Source organism: Clarias gariepinus, chromosome 18 (genome assembly GCF_024256425.1).
Source record: "Clarias gariepinus isolate MV-2021 ecotype Netherlands chromosome 18, CGAR_prim_01v2, whole genome shotgun sequence".
Lineage (NCBI taxonomy): Eukaryota > Metazoa > Chordata > Actinopteri > Siluriformes > Clariidae > Clarias > Clarias gariepinus.
This window is the reverse complement of record NC_071117.1, coordinates 21,130,627-21,148,795: the sequence shown is the minus strand read 5'-3', so window position 1 is coordinate 21,148,795 and position 18,169 is coordinate 21,130,627. Positions and strand designations below refer to the sequence as shown.

The 18,169-nt window shown below is 38.7% G+C and overlaps 2 protein-coding genes across 3 annotated transcripts; one reads left to right on the top strand and one right to left on the bottom strand.

Moving 5' to 3' along the window:
• Positions 1-285: 285 nt before the first annotated feature.
• wu:fa56d06 (uncharacterized protein LOC795664 homolog) lies at positions 286-9,098 on the bottom strand. The gene is made up of 10 exons (XM_053476663.1): positions 8,989-9,098; positions 7,733-7,876; positions 7,380-7,565; positions 7,148-7,273; positions 6,610-6,798; positions 6,397-6,522; positions 5,379-5,495; positions 5,196-5,282; positions 5,016-5,117; positions 286-473 (listed from the first exon to the last, which is right to left on the bottom strand). Exons 1-9 carry the CDS (start codon positions 9,023-9,025, stop codon positions 5,044-5,046), a joined length of 1,086 nt encoding a protein of 361 aa, XP_053332638.1. The 5' UTR covers positions 9,026-9,098; the 3' UTR covers positions 286-473; positions 5,016-5,043.
• Positions 9,099-11,278: 2,180 nt separating this feature from the next.
• Positions 11,279-17,086, top strand: LOC128506269 (uncharacterized). 2 transcript variants are annotated; one of them, XM_053476638.1, is made up of 5 exons: positions 11,279-11,335; positions 12,552-12,870; positions 13,013-13,279; positions 15,882-16,034; positions 16,349-17,086. In XM_053476638.1, exons 2-5 carry the CDS (start codon positions 12,591-12,593, stop codon positions 16,513-16,515), a joined length of 867 nt encoding a protein of 288 aa, XP_053332613.1. In that variant the 5' UTR covers positions 11,279-11,335; positions 12,552-12,590; the 3' UTR covers positions 16,516-17,086. The 2 variants fall into 2 exon arrangements, with proteins under 2 accessions (XP_053332613.1, XP_053332612.1); XM_053476637.1 differs by lacking the exon at positions 11,279-11,335 and adding an exon at positions 11,398-11,705.
• Positions 17,087-18,169: the final 1,083 nt, after the last annotated feature.

The following is an 18,169-nucleotide window of genomic DNA, read 5'->3' as shown; positions in this document are numbered from 1 at the left end:
GATTCGAACGCCCATCGTGATTGCCTCAATTTTTTTATTTGATCAAGCACAATTTGTTTACAGTATTGTATAATCTCTGTGGACTTTAAATATACTGTTTTGCTGTTGTTATCTTGTGTTAAATGGGTTTAGTAAATGATGGAATGGATTTGTGTTTAGGATGCAGCTGTTACTGCACTCTACATTCTCTTACTTGTGATGCTTTGTGTTGAAATGAATATAGGATTTCATGTTTTGTGAGACACATTATACTAATTGAGATCACAGACAATAAATGAACACATATTTTGAAATGCTTAATGTTCTTTATATTTTTGTTCACATCGAAAGTTCTTCGTAGTCACACAAGCCAGTGTACGATCTTTTAACATGAGATACAGTTCCTTTACAGGCTTTACACTGTTTCGGAATATGAAGAGCTTGAGGCTATCTTCAGACTTTATCCAGCACTGCTGTCCACCAGTTTTCATCTACTGTGTAAAACAGAAGCAAATAATATTATTATTAATAATAACAATGATAAAAATAATAATGATAATGATAACAATAGTATTAGTAGTATTAAGAGTAAAAGTAGGTTTAATAGGAGTAGTAAATAGTAGTAGTAAGGTTAGGCATAATGCATGCATGAATAAATTATATAAATCATGTCTTGTTGGCTTCACCTGACAATTCTCCACCACAGCTTTGGTTCAAAGTTGAATTTTACAAAACTGATAACCTCTAAACACTTAAGTAACCTGATAGGCTCTTTATTCTGTAACCTATGCGCTATCTCTTAAATTATACTTGAGGATGTCAATAAATAATTTATAACAATTTTATTGCAGTATATCGTTAACTACAATAAGCTTCAGTACACGTGGAAGAAGCTGAAACGATGCATGCATATTAACTGTGTTGAATATAATCTCATTAGTTAAAAAACAATATTAGACAAATTGACACAAAAATTCAAGAAATTGTAGCATTTGTTGAGAATGACAAAATCACACATTTGCTAAATGAATAATTAGGATAAACTGACCAAATACTCATCTGCTATAGTTACTGTACATGTGAAGTATGTGTGGTCTGTTACATTTATTCTTATTTTAAATGGTGTCATTCTTATGTATTTCAGGGTGAAAAGAATAAAAATCCTTCCAATGTTTATGATTCTTAGTTGAATTCATTTGAGTCTAAATTACTTTAGTCTAAATACCAATGTGTACAAATCCAGAATTAAGTCCTCACCAAACATGGGGGGCGTATAAAAGGATTGAAGTTTAAGTTTTAAATGTCATCTCTGAAATGGAGAATGGAGCAAAGAGAATCTTACCAATTCTGAATGGAAGGTTTGTAAATGTATTAATTGAAAATATAACCTTTGCCATTAATAATCTTTCCTTTCTTCTATTTTTAAAGTCATCATGAGAAACAGTTCTTCAGGCTTCCTTGGTGACTTTTTTGCCTCTCATTTGGGCAAGTTTTTTCTCTCTTTTTCAGTCCAGTACTGTACTGTATGGGCAGTTCAGTGGTTAAGGCATTGGACTACGGTTTGGACGATCCCAGGTTCAAACCCCGCAACCACCAAGTTGCCACTGTTGGGCCCTTGAGCAAGGCCCTTAACCCTCAACTGCTCAGATGTATAATGAGATAAAAAATGTAAGTCGCTCTAAATGCTTAGATGTACCTGACCAGTTTCAGATATACTGGTGATGCTGAATGTGGTTTAAACAGACAAGAGAGGAAATGAGGTTGTTACATAAACAACCAGAAACCGTGGATTACTACGGAAGTGCGTGCACTTCTGAGGACCAGAGACTCTGCCTTCAAAGCGGGAGACAAGGTGGCCCTCAGAACAGCAAGGGCCAAACTTTCTCGGGCCATCAGAGAGGCAAAGCGCGCACACGCCCAGAGAATCCACAATCACTTCAGGGACAGCGGCGACACACGGCTCTTGTGGCAGAGTTTACAAGCCATCACTTACTACAGGACGACATCACCTGCCTGTGACAGTGACGGCTCCCTCCCAGATGCGCTGAACAACTTTTATGCTCGGTTTGACAGGCAGAACGACGTGGCGGCGAGGAAGACCACCCCTCCTTCGAAGGACCAGGTGCTGTGTCTCACTACAGCTGAGGTGAGGAAAACTCTACGCAGTGTCAACCCACGTAAAGCTGCTGGACCAGACAACATCCCAGGCAGAGTGCTCAGAGAATGTGCTGAACAGCTGGCAGATGTTCTCACCGACATCTTCAACATCTCTCTAAGCAGCGCCGTCGTTCCCACGTGCTTCAAGGCCACCACCATCGTCCCCGTGCCCAAGAAGTCTACTGTGTCCTGTCTCAATGACTACCGTCCCGTTGCACTCACACCCACCATCATGAAGTGCTTCGAGCGGCTCGTCATGAGACACATAAAGACCCTGCTGCCCTCCTCACTGGACCCACTGCAATTTGCGTACCGTCCTAACCGCTCAACAGACGACGCCATCTCCACTACACTCCATCTTGCCCTCACACACCTTGACAAGAAGGACACATATGTTTGAATGCTGTACATATGCCTTTCACGCCTCAAACAGATACTCAGACAGTTCAGTTTGAAGCTGAACCTGTTGGGCCTGAACACCTCCCTCTGCAACTGGATCCTGGACTTTCTGACCGGTAGGCCTCAGTCAGTACGGATCGGGAACTGCACCTCCAGCACCACCACACTGAGCACTGGGGCCCCACAAGGCTGTGTGCTCAGTCCCCTGCTGTTTACACTGCTGACTCACGACTGTGTAGCAACACACAGTTCGAACCACATCATTAAGTTCGCTGATGACACAACCGTGGTGGGTCTCATTAGCAAGAACGACGAGTCAGCGTACAGAGAGGAAGTGCAGAGGCTAACGGACTGGTGTAAAGACAACAACCTGTCTCTAAATGTTGACAAGACAAAGGAGATGGTTGTTGACTTTAGGAGGACATGTGGCGACCATTCTCCGCTGAGCATCAACGGCTCCTCTGTGGGAATCGTCGAAAGCACCAAATTCCTGGGTGTCCACCTAGAGAAGGACCTCAGCTGGTCCCTCAACACCAGCTCCCTACACAAGAAAGCCCAACAGCGTCTTTTCTTTCTGAGAAGACTGAGGAAGGCCCAGCTTCCACCACCAATCCTGACCACCTTCTATAGAGGAACTATCGAGAGCATCCTGAGCGGCTGCATCACTGTCTGGTTTGGGAATTGTGCCATATTGGACAGCAAAACCCTACAGCGGATAGTGAGGACAGCGGAGAAGATCATTGGGGTCTCTCTCCCCTCTATTGAAGACATCTACACCACACGCTGCATCCGCAAAGCCACCAGCATTGTGGCTGATCAGACAGACCCCTCTCACACACACTTCACACTCCTGCCATCTGGAAAAAGGTACCGAAGCATTCGGGCACACACATCCAGACTGTGCAACAGCTTTTTTCCACAAGCCATCCGTCTCCTCAACAAAAAGGGACTGGACTGATAAACACAAACACACTCACACACACACACACACACACACACAAACATTATCACACAGCTTAACTCAACTACCATAAAATATTGGGACTGGACCGACTAATCAACACAAGTGCAGACACTCTGACCTACACCACCAACTTATCGTACACACCAACCTGTAAATGCTTCACTGTTTTTAACAATCTTTTGCACAATGATCATTACTGGACTACATTTTGCACTAATTCCTCAATTCTTGCTGCTGTTTTAAGGAATGTTTATGTTTACCCACTACCTCAACACCATATTTTATGTTCCGTTATGTCGTGGTTGCGCACTGTCACTTTGTTGTTGCTCTTGTTTGCACATTTGCACGTGCACTTTATGTTGTCTATAAAAATGTTACTTAGCTAGTTGGTTTTTGTTAATTTATGTTGTAATTTATGTTAGGTCTCTCTGTCCTGTCTGCTAGCCAGCCAACTAGGCCTCTTGGTTAGCTAGTTTAGTGTCTATGTTAATTTATGTTGTAAATTTATGTTGCATGTAGCACCTTGGTCCTGGAGGAACGTTGTTTCGTTTCACTGTGTACTAACTGTATATGGTTGTAATGACAATAAAGCCTACTTGAACTTGAACTTGAACAACAACGTTTTAATTTGTATCTGTTGGCTTTTTCGCAGTTTGTCACAGTAAAACATGTTCTTATTTTTTTTATGTATTTAATTAACATAATTTAACATGAACAAATAAGGGGTGGCTCAAGACTTATGCAGAGTATTGTATATTCTGTTTTAGTACTGCAGAATAGGATCATAGAACATAATACTTAATGCTTCTAATCTCCTGATCCATGCTTTTCATTTATCAGATAGAAATAAACACATTTGCTAAATACAATTTAATGTCCTTGTATAGTGTCTGTAACTTTGTTTTGAATTTAAATCTTTTAATCATTTTAATTGTCATTCAGATAAACCTTGGCCAATTTAGATTTAATATGACAAGACATAAACCTGAAAAAGTGTATTATTTCAAAATGCGAAATTGTTAAGATATTGCAACATGAATTTTTCATGGTTACGGACACTACAGATTTGTAAGTTTTTAAAAGTTTTTACCAAACAGCAATTTAAACAACATTTTTTATGTCATATACCTCTAAGCTTACATTAATTGAGTATCAATACTCATAAATAAATGTGAATTTTTAGCATTTTAAATTATTTAATTATTAAGTGAGACGCTGAAAATGGCAATTTTTGAGGCACATATAAATTTTTTTTCCAAAACATGGCTGAAGTTAGCAACTTGAAGTTTTTAGGGTAGATAGATTGGTCACTTCCAAGTTGCATAAACTTCAGAAGTACTGTAGCTTCTTCGGCACACATTTTCTGTATTATAGGTATAATATATATATTAAAAAAAAGTTAAATCAGCACCACCAATATAGTCTTTTTTTACCTTTCGTATTTCAGTTAATTACTATTACTAATTATTTTGCATTCATCAGAAGCTAATAACATATGTTTCTTACTTATACTTACTTTGCTTCTCTTTAGAGGGCTTCATGATTCATAAATCTATAATATTGGCGTGACTGTATTCCATACCACGTTTGAACTCCTCCAAGGGGGAAGAAAGAACCACTGAACAAAAATATAAAATTGGTCAAATACTGGTAACAATAAGCCTTAAAAATACACGAGTTGCAATTCTCTGCTCACCTTCATCACTTTCTAGAGCTTTACGATCTAGGATGTGTCGTCTTTGAGCTTGTGAATACTGAAAGCCACGTTTGAACTCAGGAAACACTGATGATGATGATGATGATGATGAAATACATATTCAATTAGTTTTGAGAACACAAAGATATGTGCACATTCAGACAATACTTTGCCAGTACGTACCCTCATTGGTTCCCATTTCCTGTGCAGTTTTATCCTTGCTAACTTTGGTCATCGTGTGTGCCTTCCTGAGATTCATCAAGGTTCCCGTATGGTACTCGGTGCCTTGTCTGAACTCCTCTACAGAAGAGAATACCAAATTTAAACTCAGGATATAAATAATCAGTCACATTGATCAGTTAATTATTGCTAATCGTGCACAGAAATACTGACAATTTTACAGCTAGAGAATGTGCATTGGTAATGCTATGTCATCTTAAACAAGTCTTTGTTTCCTTACTAATTGCTGCCTTTGAACCATCCATATTGTGTTTCCATCTATCATTAATGCTAGTTAACATGATGCCATGCTCACGCCAGCGCACTGACAGGTTCATGACTCATGGCTAACACGAGCTACAAAGCTAACTAACTTCTAACACTCAGCTGATTCCTAAACCCCTCTCTAATCCGTGAACAAGGAAAACTACTCCACAACTACTTGGTTTGTGGAACAAGGGATTCTACATCCTACACAGCAGACTAGCTAGCCAATTTAAGCTATCTGGGAACGAACCCCAGAAGAGTTAGTTATCTGAGGCTGTTCTAAAGTGGAATAAGTGATGACATTTGAGATATAAAGGTCATATCTACATGGCTACAAGCGTGTGTTATCTGCTACAGAGTATAATTCCCAGTGGTGTAGTAACACCGGTCCAGCTGGACTAGTTTGTAAGTTGGTTTTGTTCAACAGAAAATTTGTAAAACTCAAGAATCATTGCTCTCAGAATTATTCAAGAGCAGAGTTTATAATTATGTATAATTTGGCTTATTGTAATGTGTATTGCCATTTATTGCCATGGGTCTATAAAATCTATCATTATTTATCTTTTCCATTTTTATAACTGGTTAGGATCAAATAAATATTTTAATTTGGCCTTGGCATTGTCAGTGCCTTGCCTAAATCTTACCAAGCAAATGGCACCATTACACTAAAGGTGTGGTAATGATGATGTCCATAATAATAACTTTAAACACTTACCTGGTGCTGCTCTCCTCTGCATCTCTGAGAGCTGAGGCAGTTGCTGTCCAGTTCTAACATTCACCAGAGTTACACGTGAGTTCTGAGTGCCCTGTCTGAACTCGGGATTAGAGACGGGATTGTAGACTGTGGAGAAAAAGGAAATTTCTTACAATAAAACTTTAAAATTGATAAACTGTATATAGTGTGCTGGACACTACATGTGATACGTACAGCCTGAAGCTCTTCTTTGCATCTCACTGACATTCTCCTTTACTAATCCAGTTTTTGGGTCCACAAGAATGCGTCTTGAAGGCTCTGTTCCTTGTCTGAGGAACTCAGGCAGACCTGCTTTGTGGACGGTTTCCATGCTCTTTATCACGGTAGCCTCATTATACTCTGTGCCTTGTCTGAACTCAGACGCTGGGGAAAGTCCATACACATACAGTCAGGTCCATACATTTTGGAACAAAGATAGGTTTTATGTGCATTTGGCCTCTGTACGGCTGCACATTGAGAATGGAACGAAACATTCAAGGTGAAGTCACGACTTCACTCATTTGTCTACACACAAAATCTTAGGGGGCTCATAAATAATGGAACAAATGGCTGACAAGCAGTTGCATGGCCAGGTTCCAAAATGTATGGACCTGATCTATCAGTTTTATCATCAATGTAAAGTAGATATATGATGTAGACGTGATTGATACGGGAACCTACAGCGCCATATAAGTAGGAGAGTGACTCTCTGTTTTCTCAGTGAAACACTCACGTGCTTGTGCTCTCCTTTGCATCTCTGAGAGCTGAGGCAGTTGCTGTCCAGTTCTAACATCCACCAGAGTTACACGAGAGTTCTGAGTGCCCTGTCTGAACTCAGACTTGGAGACAGGATGATAGACTGTGGGGAAATGGAATGTTGATATAATATAATGTGAATATAAAAAACACTGTTTTTTTCTGTAAATGCAAAAAAAAAAGGCACACCATGATTATGAGACACGTACCTTCAGTTCTTCTGTCCATCTCACTGATGTATTCCTTTATCAAACCGGTGTTCAGATCGACCAAAAAGCGCCTAGACGGTTCAGTGCCTTGTCTGCGCTCCTCGGGGGGTGCAGCTTTCTGGTTCTTACCATCTCGCATCTTTACTGTATGCTCTGGAGCAAGAACAACTTTCCACTGAGGTTCAGCTACAATAGTAAAAATAAATCATTATCATTATTTATTATATATAGTAATGTAAGAGAGTTATAGACACTGTCACAATCACAGGGTGGGGTAAAAATAGTCAGTAAATCTTTTCAATTTGAGCAGAAATAGTGTTTTATAATTTCCTGTTGAGATATAAAACACGTACGGTTTGTGTCCCGTCTGTGCTGTTCAGCAGGTCCGGAGCTCCCCATGTATTCTTGGCCATCTTGGACCAGTTGTGGGGCTCCAATCACCCATCCCCCATTTTGGATCCGAAGAGCATTATATTGCAGAGGTCTGGCATTAAGGCCTACGCAGACACAGAAAGTGACAACATCATAATCAAATTTTGATTCATACATCTTTTCTTACACATTTCCATAATATTCTTTTGATTCTGTAAAGCTGCTTTGCAACATTGACTATCGTTTTAACAAATAAAATTGAATTAAATTGAATCTTCGCACTCATTTCTGAAATATTTCACATGGAGCTGTACGAGACGCCCAGTTTACACACTAAATTAACTACCTGTGTAGAATTAGCAACATGCGAAAGCTACCACCTTCTATTAATGAATGGTTAAATGTTCAAAATAATTAATCAATACATTTTGTGGAATATTGATTTAAACAGCTAACTAGCTCATATGGTTAATATTATCATGGTTACTAACAGTTATAAACCGATCAGCCATAACATTACACAAGCAAAAAATGATGAGCCAATATAATGTAGGTTTCCCCTTGTGCTGTCTGGGCAGCTGTGACCCCTTCGGGCATGACCTCACAAGGCCTCTGGGGGTGTGCTGTGGTGTCTGGCACCAGGATGTTGGCAGCAGATGATGATGATACGTGATACTCAATGTTTTAATATTATGGCTGATGAGTGTATTTTTCTTGATTATTCTACCAATGTCTCATAGATACATAAATTGGACTATTGTTATTGTTATAATTATTTCATATTAAGGGTCAGTGGTGGCTCAGAAGGTTAAGGCTGTGTGTTACTGTGCTGCTGATTGGAAGGTTGTGGGTTCAAGCCCCAGTAACACCAAGTTGCCACTGTTTAGCTCTTGAGCAAGGACCTTAACTCAATCTGCTCCAGGGGCGCTATATGCAACAAATACTGAATCTTAATTATTATTATTTAATAATCGAAATAAAATTGAAATTAGCACTGAGTGTTGCTTTTATAAATTTTATATGTACTTTTATGCATTTAATAAATGTATTTTATTAAATATTTTGTCATATGAATTGTATCAGTTGTTAAATTAGAAGGATATTCTTGATTTTCAATGATTTGCCTGCGCAGAGATTAAAAATCTAATCAAAAATCATTTGAACATAGCATAAACCGAAAGTACTATTTTAACATCAACTTTGATAAAAAATAAAATATAAAAGACAAACCACTTACCAGCCGCAGCAAGGAGTAGCAACACAAATTTGAACATGTCTCCGCTAGACAGAGTATTCAGGTGTCATGCAGGATGTGCACTTAGCACACTGAACCTGTTTATCACATGCACAGGTTTAAATATTAAGTTGATATTCTTTGCCCTAAATAGATATCACTAATAATACAGCTGGTCCATAGTCATAGACTTTGAACTTAAATCTGGTGTCAGCAAGTATCAGTATAATTTAACATCATTTAAAGCTTTTCTTATCACAATAACTATAAATGTTGTTCCACTTCTGATATCATTTGTGCAAAATAATTGTTAATGATTAATTGTGTTATCACTTAACACTTAACATTTCTAGGACAAACATTATCGAAACAGTTTTCAAAGAAGAGTTAGATAATTTATTTATTTATGCCAGACTGGTACAGTGCATTGTGTGTGTTTTTTTTTTGTTTTTTTTACATCTTGTTCTTTAAAAAGCTACAACTGAAATTGGATCTACAGGATCAGTTTATAAGTGTATCTCCAATGGTGGTGGCAAAACCTCCCTGAGATGACATGAAGAAAACACCTTTTTAAATAATTTGGGTGGTACTTACTCACACACTCACACACTCACTCACTCAGGGCACACACACATACACACATGCTCATTTACACACTACAGGCAATTTTGAAAGGCCAGTTAACCTATCCTGCATGTCTTTGGACTGTGGGGGGAAACCGGATCACCTGAAAAAAAAACCACCAACGGTAAGAACATGCAAACTTTACAGGAACTGAACCCGGTGCCACCTGATACCTGGAAGTGATTACCATAAATTGATCCTTTCTATAACTGTGTTCTACTGTAAGCGCTTCTGTATAACAGTAAATTGTTCTTTTATTTCATATGAAGTGCACTTTTTGGTAACAAAGTCTTTACAATATTCTCCAGGTGGAATGTACGTGTGCAGAACAGCTTTGGTAGCAGGTTTTGACCAAACACCGTCCCTGCTGTCCAACTGCAGATTTGTATATTTTAGTATTTTGTTGCTTTTTGTTTTTTATTTTTTTTTATGTCATGTATTTTAACTTTAATATTATTTTAGATGAAAGGTGAAATAATGTCAATGTAGGCAGAGGTTAGCACTATACAGATGCACAAATAACAAATGCACAGAATTAATGAAGTAACTGGTTTTGTATAATACAGATTGGCCTACACACTGTGTTTAACTTGTTCCGCTGTTTCGCCACAGCATCCATCCATCAGTTTCCATCCTTTCATCTAGGAACCTCTGCAGTCCAACTAGTGACCATGGAAGCCAGAGGTGACCTTTGTATTTATTCACACACACATTCACACACTACAGGTGATTTGAGAACTCCAGTTATCACACTGTCCAAAGACATGCAGATGGTCTAAGTGGCGATCCCAAATTGCCCATAATGTGTGAATGTGTGTGTGTGTGAATGTTTAATAAATACAATGATAATCACCATCACAGTCCCTAGTTGGACTACAGACGTTCCTAGTGATGGGTCGTTCATGAACGATTCGTTGTTTTTAAATGAATCTTTAACGTGACTGAGTGACACGAGTATCTCGGGGAGTGATTCGTTTATTTTCTACTGGGTGCGCATGCGCATATCATCGCAAAACCTCCGTAGGTTATGTACAGGAAACAGAAACGAGTGAGTCGTCTACTCCGAATCGTTCGTTCTTTTGTCACGTGACTCTCGTATGCGATAGTTTCAAACGACTCGGACTAGAAGACTCATGAGAAGAAACGTTCAGTTCTGTTTCCTGTGTAAAGCACCGCATAGCAGCTATGAGAGTCACGTGACAAAAGATCAAACAATTTTTCATCATCAGTAGAAGATATGAGAGGTGAGCTATTCATTCTGTTTATTATAATATGTCCTTAGCTGCATTGTAATATTTTAATTACTAGAACTATAGCCAAAATCTGTGTATGTAGACGTGTTGGGGGTGTGTTTATTGAAATTTGTAACATTTTATTTTATTTCTGATCATAAGAACGAAATGAACTAAATGACTCAAAAAAAGATTCGTTCATTTTAATAAACGAGATTCAAAGAACCGAGTCACTGAAATGATCCAAACTTCCCATCACTAGTTTCTAACTTGAACGTGTTGTAATACAGTTCTATAATGCAACACTGCCATCGTGTGGTCAAAATTCTCAATCGCGTTAACGCCAGACGTAGAGCTGCATCCGCATTTGATTGACAGAAGGTCGGGCCAATCAGAACGCGCTATCTGAGAGCTCTGAGCCAATCCCTGCCAGCGGACCGGACTCTGTCGGGAAACGCGGAAGAAAAATAAACTCAGTCCTGCAGCAGAGCAGAGTAAGTGTGTGAAAACTGAGCTATTGATGTATTTTAATTAAAATTAGCGGATCTTTATTACATTATAACATTAAATAAACAGTTATTTTGTGTATGGTATGGCTAAGACTCTAGCTTGGAGTAGTTTGTTGGAGCATGGACTGTTTTCTGTGTTATATTTAGCAGCATCAGAGTTATTTTTGGCCAAGTGTGTAAACCATACAGTCAGTTTATCTCAGGTGCTGTGACTCTAAGTGTACTTTCACATGAGAACTAATTCTATTTTAATCCACTTTTAGAAAAGGCATCGTTTTTCAACACAATCTCCTTGCTTTTGCAAACCTTTTGTCCACCTGGGATCCAGTGTTTCCCCATCAGGACTGGCTCCAGTGTGAGTGTTTTGACATCTATTGTCCAGGTCTGTATGGACCAAAATGAATTATGGCTAATTTACAGTACTGTGAACAAAGTTACGAGAAGAACTCCGGCATATTCTCCAGCGCGCTCAGTACAACCTCACAACTGTTTTACTGCACACCTGTATCTCATCCAATCTGAAAACTAGTCTGTCATGATGTTCTCTCCTGAAGATGATAAGACCATTGCTTTACAGCACATCCGATGATGATTCTACACACTTGCATTAGTTATGCAGTGGTACGCTTCTCACCACCTGATTGTTACGAGCACAGTTTACGCATAGTGGATGACATTTACATTTAGGCATTTGGCAGACGCTCTTATCCAGAGAAACTTACATTTTTATCTCATTACACATCTGAGCAGTTGAGGGTTAAGGGCCTTGCTCAAGGGCCCAACAGTGGCAACTTGGTGGTTGTGGGGTTTAAACCTGATCTTCCGAACCGTAGTCCAATGCCTTAACAACTGAGCTACCCCTGGTGGATGACGATGAAGATTTTTCTACTCCTTGTGCTTGGTGGGTTTCCTCCAGGTCCTCCAGTTTCTTCCCAAAGACTGAGTGAATTGGAGTTCCCAAATCACCCAAATAGTGTGTGTATGAGCAAGCGCATATGTATGTGTGTGCTGTTTGATGGATCGGCACCCTGTCCAGGGTTTACCCCCCCCTTGTGCCCTATCTCTCCTATGATAGACTTCAGGTCCCGATGACCCTGAGTACAGGATAAAGCGTCATAGACGATGGGCAAGTGAAAGATATATTAGCCTGGTTGTTAATATCTTTCTTTTTTTGTCTTTCTGTTTTGTATTTAATTACAAGAAAATGTATTTTTCTTGTAATTAATACCCTGGAATTAAGATGGAGGTCACTTCATTCAGTACGGCTGCAAGTGTTGCCGTTACGGAGAAGGATGGGAATGGAGGACAACACAAAGCCATGCTGTGGTCAGTCCAGGAAGCTGCAGAGAGGTATACAGAACAGATTGGAGTTTCAGCTTGTGGCGCTACAGCAGTAGTGGATGTGCTCCAGGCTCTGGGGATTACGGTGGCGCCGGAAACAGCTGACCGCTGTGTTCAGACAAAGTTAAGAAGGAATAATTCTCCATTGCCTGATTACCTTCACTCACGCAGCGAAGCTGGTACGTTGTCTTTCACCATGTGTGACAGAAAGATAAGGCTTTTTAGATGTGCATGCTATAGTTTTGAATGTACCTTTGCTTATGTCTAGGTGTACAAGAAAATAAATAATAAAGAAATGATGTACTCATAATTATTTCTTAGGTGCCACGCATGTTCAGCTAATAGATGGAGCAAAGGAAGCTAGTGGTGGACGAGTGCTGGGCAGATTCTTTGGTTTCTTCCCCTCGAGGCAGGTGAATTTGGTGCCTTGGCTGGCACACTGGATTCGACAGAGAGCTGTACCTGTGGCCACCATGAACATGCAGCGTGGAGTGGCAGAAGGTGAAGAGATCCCTGACGCCTGGCATCACCAGCTGATATTTGGGGTGACACCCAATGCTGTTTTCATGACAAATCCATTGGATATGGGTATGTGGAGTGATTTCAGAGAGATGCAATATCAAAGCTGAAAAAAAAAAATGTCATCATTTTTACTTGTGAACGTTTTTGTATTTACACAAAATAACAAGGTTTTTAGTTAGTTTATAGCACTGTAGCTTTGCACCTCCGGGGTCCAGTGTGTGAATGAGTGTGTGTGTGTGTGTGTGTGTGTGTTTGATGGATTGGCACCTTGTCCAGGGTTTACCCCGCCTCGTGCCCTACAGTAAGTCTCCTGGGGTAGGGTCTGGGCCCCCTGGGACTCTGTACACGGGATAAAGTGGTATAGACGAAGAGGGAGTAAGAGATATATTAGCACAACATCTATTTGTCTGGTTGTTTCTTGCTTTCTTTGTCTTTCATTTTTGTATTTAATTACAAGAAAATGTCTTTTTCTTGTAATTAACACCCTGGAATTAAGATGGTGGTCACTTCATGGTGGTTTAGATGATGAGTGAGTGAGGGAGTGAGTGAGATGCAGTCAGAGGTTTACATACGCGTCATAAACATGAGTCGAGTGTTGCGATGCAGTTATTTATTTCTTTGAACTGATTTATTTCTGGAGCAGAATGATTGAACATTTGGTTAAATTTATTTTCAGGTTTTTTTTTAACAACACAGGTTAAAAAATATACACACAGAACAACTAATATTTTTTTTTAGATTGTGTACAGTTAAGTGAAATCTGCTGGTTTTCTAACAGAGACAAGACTTTTAAGCACATTCCACAAATTAATCAGTAGGGGTGTGGCTTTAGAGATTTAAGGTTCGCCTGCTTTATGCATTCTATAACCAGTTCTGATGTGTGTTTGGGATCATTGTCCTGTTGGAACAATCAGTTATGTCAAAGTTTCAAACACTTACGGTTATGTCCTCCCTTTTCATTATTCCACCAGTTCCACTGACACCAGCATGTGTACCAACACCTTGTACAGTGTTCTTGGGGTTGAGTGCCTCATCTTTATGCCTCGAAATTTACCTCTGGTCAGGAGGAGGCTTTTATTTTAGTGAGCTGTCAGTTATGGAGCAGGGGCTTTCAGTCCATGGTGATCGACAGCCCACCATCACATCTACCAGTGGACTGATCTAAACACACATCCTACATCATACAGGACTAACTGCACTCCCAGAGTTTACGATTTCTTTTCTGTCTTTAATTTATTCTGAATAATGTACAGTATACACTCCTTACATTAGTATTTTAATTCTGTTATAGTTTGGTAACTTTGTAAATATTGTACATTTTCCAGCTTGATTCTTTTTTAATACATTTATATATATTTTTTCCTATTCTTATTACTTTACCGGAAAATTCTATTTTTTATTTAATTGTACTCTTCGTTGCAATTTATTTCTCACAAAGAAATATTTCTATTTAGATCATGGGCAGTTGTAAAAGCATTTCGCTGAATACTTTACTGTGTATGGGACAAATAAAAATTGAAAAGTAAAGTGGTTCAGTAGACAGTGACACTGAAGTTCCAGCAGCTTCCAATTCATTGCAGTCCAGTGCCTTGGTGGTTTCTGGGTTGTTTCTGACCATCTGAACCAATTCCTTCTCAGAAAAATCTATTTAAAAAAAAATATTATGTTGTTGTACATTTATTCTGCTCCAGAAATACAAATCACTGAAAGCCAAATATTGGCCTTGACATTCATTTTCCAAATAAGTCTGCCTATGAAACGGGACAAGTGACTGTTGGTCCAAGACTAATCTGCGAAGTTGAGGTTCAGAGTTCGCAGATTTTTCTTTAAAACCTAACTATTAATTGTTCGCGGAAACCCCTGCAATTTGGGAAAAACTGCAAATATCCTCTGCAATTGTTCGCGGCAATATATAGTTTTTCATGCGTATCAACTCCAATATATTAAGAACAATATAATTTACTAATTTTGTAACATAAATATTAAAGTAAATTCAGCTAAATTTCCATATTAAAATATTTCTATATACTTTTTTAATTTTTAAATATGTAGAGAGAACGCAAAGCGACCGTAGGGTAAAACGCGGCTTGTGGTGGTGAATTATTACCGTATTTACTCTACAGTACTGATACCAACAAAAAAATGTGCATGCATAAATTACAGTACATATAGAGCGGTAACATTTGTATTTTACATTCTAGCACTGCAGGAGACACAGCTGTACAGTACTGTACAGTATACGGGTTTATCTTTACATTCTGTTTTTTTTTTTTAAGGGTAATGTATTAAACTGAGTTTAAAATAAATTAAAGTGTTTTGGGATCGTATTTGGGGTTTAAACTATAAAATAGGCATTTATGGTATAGGCATTTTTTAATACATCCAAAATTCACGTTTTTTTCACAATTGGCAGGTGCTATAGAAATGTACTGTAACCCCGTGAATTTGAGGGTCGACTTTATAAGACCATACATGGATTATCTTACAATATTACATATTGGCAAAAAATATGATGACACAGTATAAAGTAACTACAAGAAGCCACAGGAATGGAAATCTGTGTAAAACTTAATAGACAATGAGGCTGACGTGTATTTATAATCCACAATACTGTATATATCAATATCTCAGAGTGTAGTTTTATAATGATGTGATTTTGATTCCACAGTTAGTGAAGAGGAGTTACATGTGCGTCTGTGCAGTGAGTCTGTGCTGTTGATACGTCGTGAAGATGTTTTAAAGAGATTAACGTCAGACTCGCTTCTGCCACTGATCTCAGACCATCAGAACGATCCCCGCTGGAAAACTCTTAACGTGGAAGGTACGAGAAAAGATGTTATTTCAGGTTTTCCACTATTATTTCCTAACTTAATAGAATTGAGCAAAAATAAGTGCAAATAAATTATGCACACAACCCGTAGTCTTCCACTTAAACAATAAGAAAAACTACCTACTGGAAAAACAAGTGTAATCAAAAAAATTATTTAACTACAGTATTTTTAGCGAAATAAAAGATTGTGTACAAAAGTTTGAGCACCCCTGGCTAAATTGTTACACATTTTGGCAATGGAAAAAAATGAACACACCCACTATAACCTGCAGCCAGCTATAATCCTATATTGATATTTATTTTAGGTCAAGTTAGAAAAATGATCGATGAAGAAAACTGTGAGGAAGACCATCCAAAGATGACGCACATAACAATCCCAGCAGCGTACAGCTCAGGAATTACAATTTTTGCTCTCAGGAATTCATCTACTGGTCAGGAGCTCCTCGGTGCCCCTGAGCTGCCTTTGCTGTGATTTGAAAGTTTCTGCTGTGTTTTGTCTAATTTTCAGAACTGAGATTTCTCCACCTGTAACTGATGTTTGGTGTCAGAAACTGTTAATAATTCCCTATTTACTATTTCATAGTCCGGGCAACAACCGTCCACCTGTAAACCTGAGAGATTGATTTAGTTTTTTTGCAGACACAACACTACCATAAATCTATGATTACCCCTTCTGCGTTCATTTCAAAGGGCAGCAAACTATTTTTGTTATATATAACAGGTTGTGTTCTGTTTTCAAAAGCTTGAAAATTTTTCATTCTTTTTCTCATTTCTAGGCTAATTATTTGCTTGCTGACACACAAGATAAGTTAAATCAGGCTACATTGCCAAATAGCATGATTAAGTATCAGAACTGTGCTTTAATCACCAGATGGTGACGTAAAAACTAACCAACATCATAAATAGCCTACATACACAGGATTATGGCTGCAGGTGCCCCATCTGTCAGTATTTCAGACTCCTCCATCTCTAAACAGAAGGTTTTAAATGCAACTGTGAACCACCAGGACTAGTTTACCTTGGAACAAAAAGCGCCTGCATGTGAGTCCTGGAACATTATAGTAATATGTCTGTCAAATCTCTTTATTTATTTTATTAAAAAGAATGGAAATATACTTGAATAAAAATACTGGTTTTTAATTTGTTTTAATTAAAATTTAATAACATGCCAAACTGTTGTAATGTCCAGACTTATTAATTGCTATTCCACATCCATTTTTTTTTGGAGACCACTGCATTTCTTTCAATCAATGATTATGTAAAATCAGTGTTCAAATTAGGGAAGGATCATTGTGTTCCTCAAGAAATAAATTTTAAATGATTTTTCACACAACTAAATCTTCAGTCATGTAATGTTCGATTCCCGTCTCAGGTCTCTGTGCATGGAGTTTGTATGTTCTCCTGTGCTTAGTGGGTTTCCTCCCAGTACTCTGGTTTCTTCCCACATTCCAAAGATATGCAGATTAGGCTAATTTGTCATTTCTAAATTGACTGTAGTGCGTAAATAAAAGTGTCTGTGCTCCACTCTATAGATAGTCTCCAGGGCCCCCTCAACCCTGTACACAGGAAAAAATGGTATAGACGATAAGTGAGTGAGTGAGACTTTTTCACACTATAGGCAATTTAAAAATGGATGGATCAGCCCTACATTGTGCATCTTTAGACCTCCTCAAGATAACTCGCATAGTGCCACATCAAACCTCCAACCCTAAATGTGGAAATTATGATGCTAAATGTTTTCAGCTACTGTGCCTTCAAATTATTATAATTAAGTAGAATTGTAAACTTTAAAGTCATTATAGCACATCACACTAGGCATTTTATGAAAGGGATTAATTTTGCTTTCACAATAATCAGTAAGCACTAACGGGCATGCTGGTGTAATGGTTAGCACTGCCGCCTTGCACCTCCATGGTCAGGGTTCGATTCTCTCCCTTTGCGTGGTAAGTTTCCTCCGGTTTCCTCCCACAGAACAAAGACATGCAGATTCGGTTAATCTGCGTTCCCAAATTGTCCATACTGTCTGTGTGTGTGTGTGTGTGTGTGTGTGTGTGCGCGCCCATGCCCTGTGATGGATTGACAACCTGTCTAGGGTGTCCCCTGCTTTTAAACCAAAGTCTGAAAAA

Bases quoted from the DNA above. Each gene is read 5' to 3' on its own strand.
- wu:fa56d06 (XM_053476663.1), bottom strand. From the start codon at position 9,025: ATGTTCAAATTTGTGTTGCTACTCCTTGCTGCGGCTG. The intron at 7,566-7,732 runs GTACGTGTTTTA...TTACTATTGTAG, and splicing joins GCACAGACGGGACACAAACC to CTGAACCTCAGTGGAAAGTT. The intron at 7,274-7,379 runs GTACGTGTCTCA...ATTTCCCCACAG, and splicing joins GATGGACAGAAGAACTGAAG to TCTATCATCCTGTCTCCAAG.
- LOC128506269 (XM_053476638.1), top strand. From the start codon at position 12,591: ATGGAGGTCACTTCATTCAGTACGGCTGCAAGTGTTGCCGTTACGGAG. The intron at 12,871-13,012 runs GTACGTTGTCTT...ATTATTTCTTAG, and splicing joins TCACTCACGCAGCGAAGCTG to GTGCCACGCATGTTCAGCTA. The intron at 13,280-15,881 runs GTATGTGGAGTG...TTGATTCCACAG, and splicing joins GACAAATCCATTGGATATGG to TTAGTGAAGAGGAGTTACAT.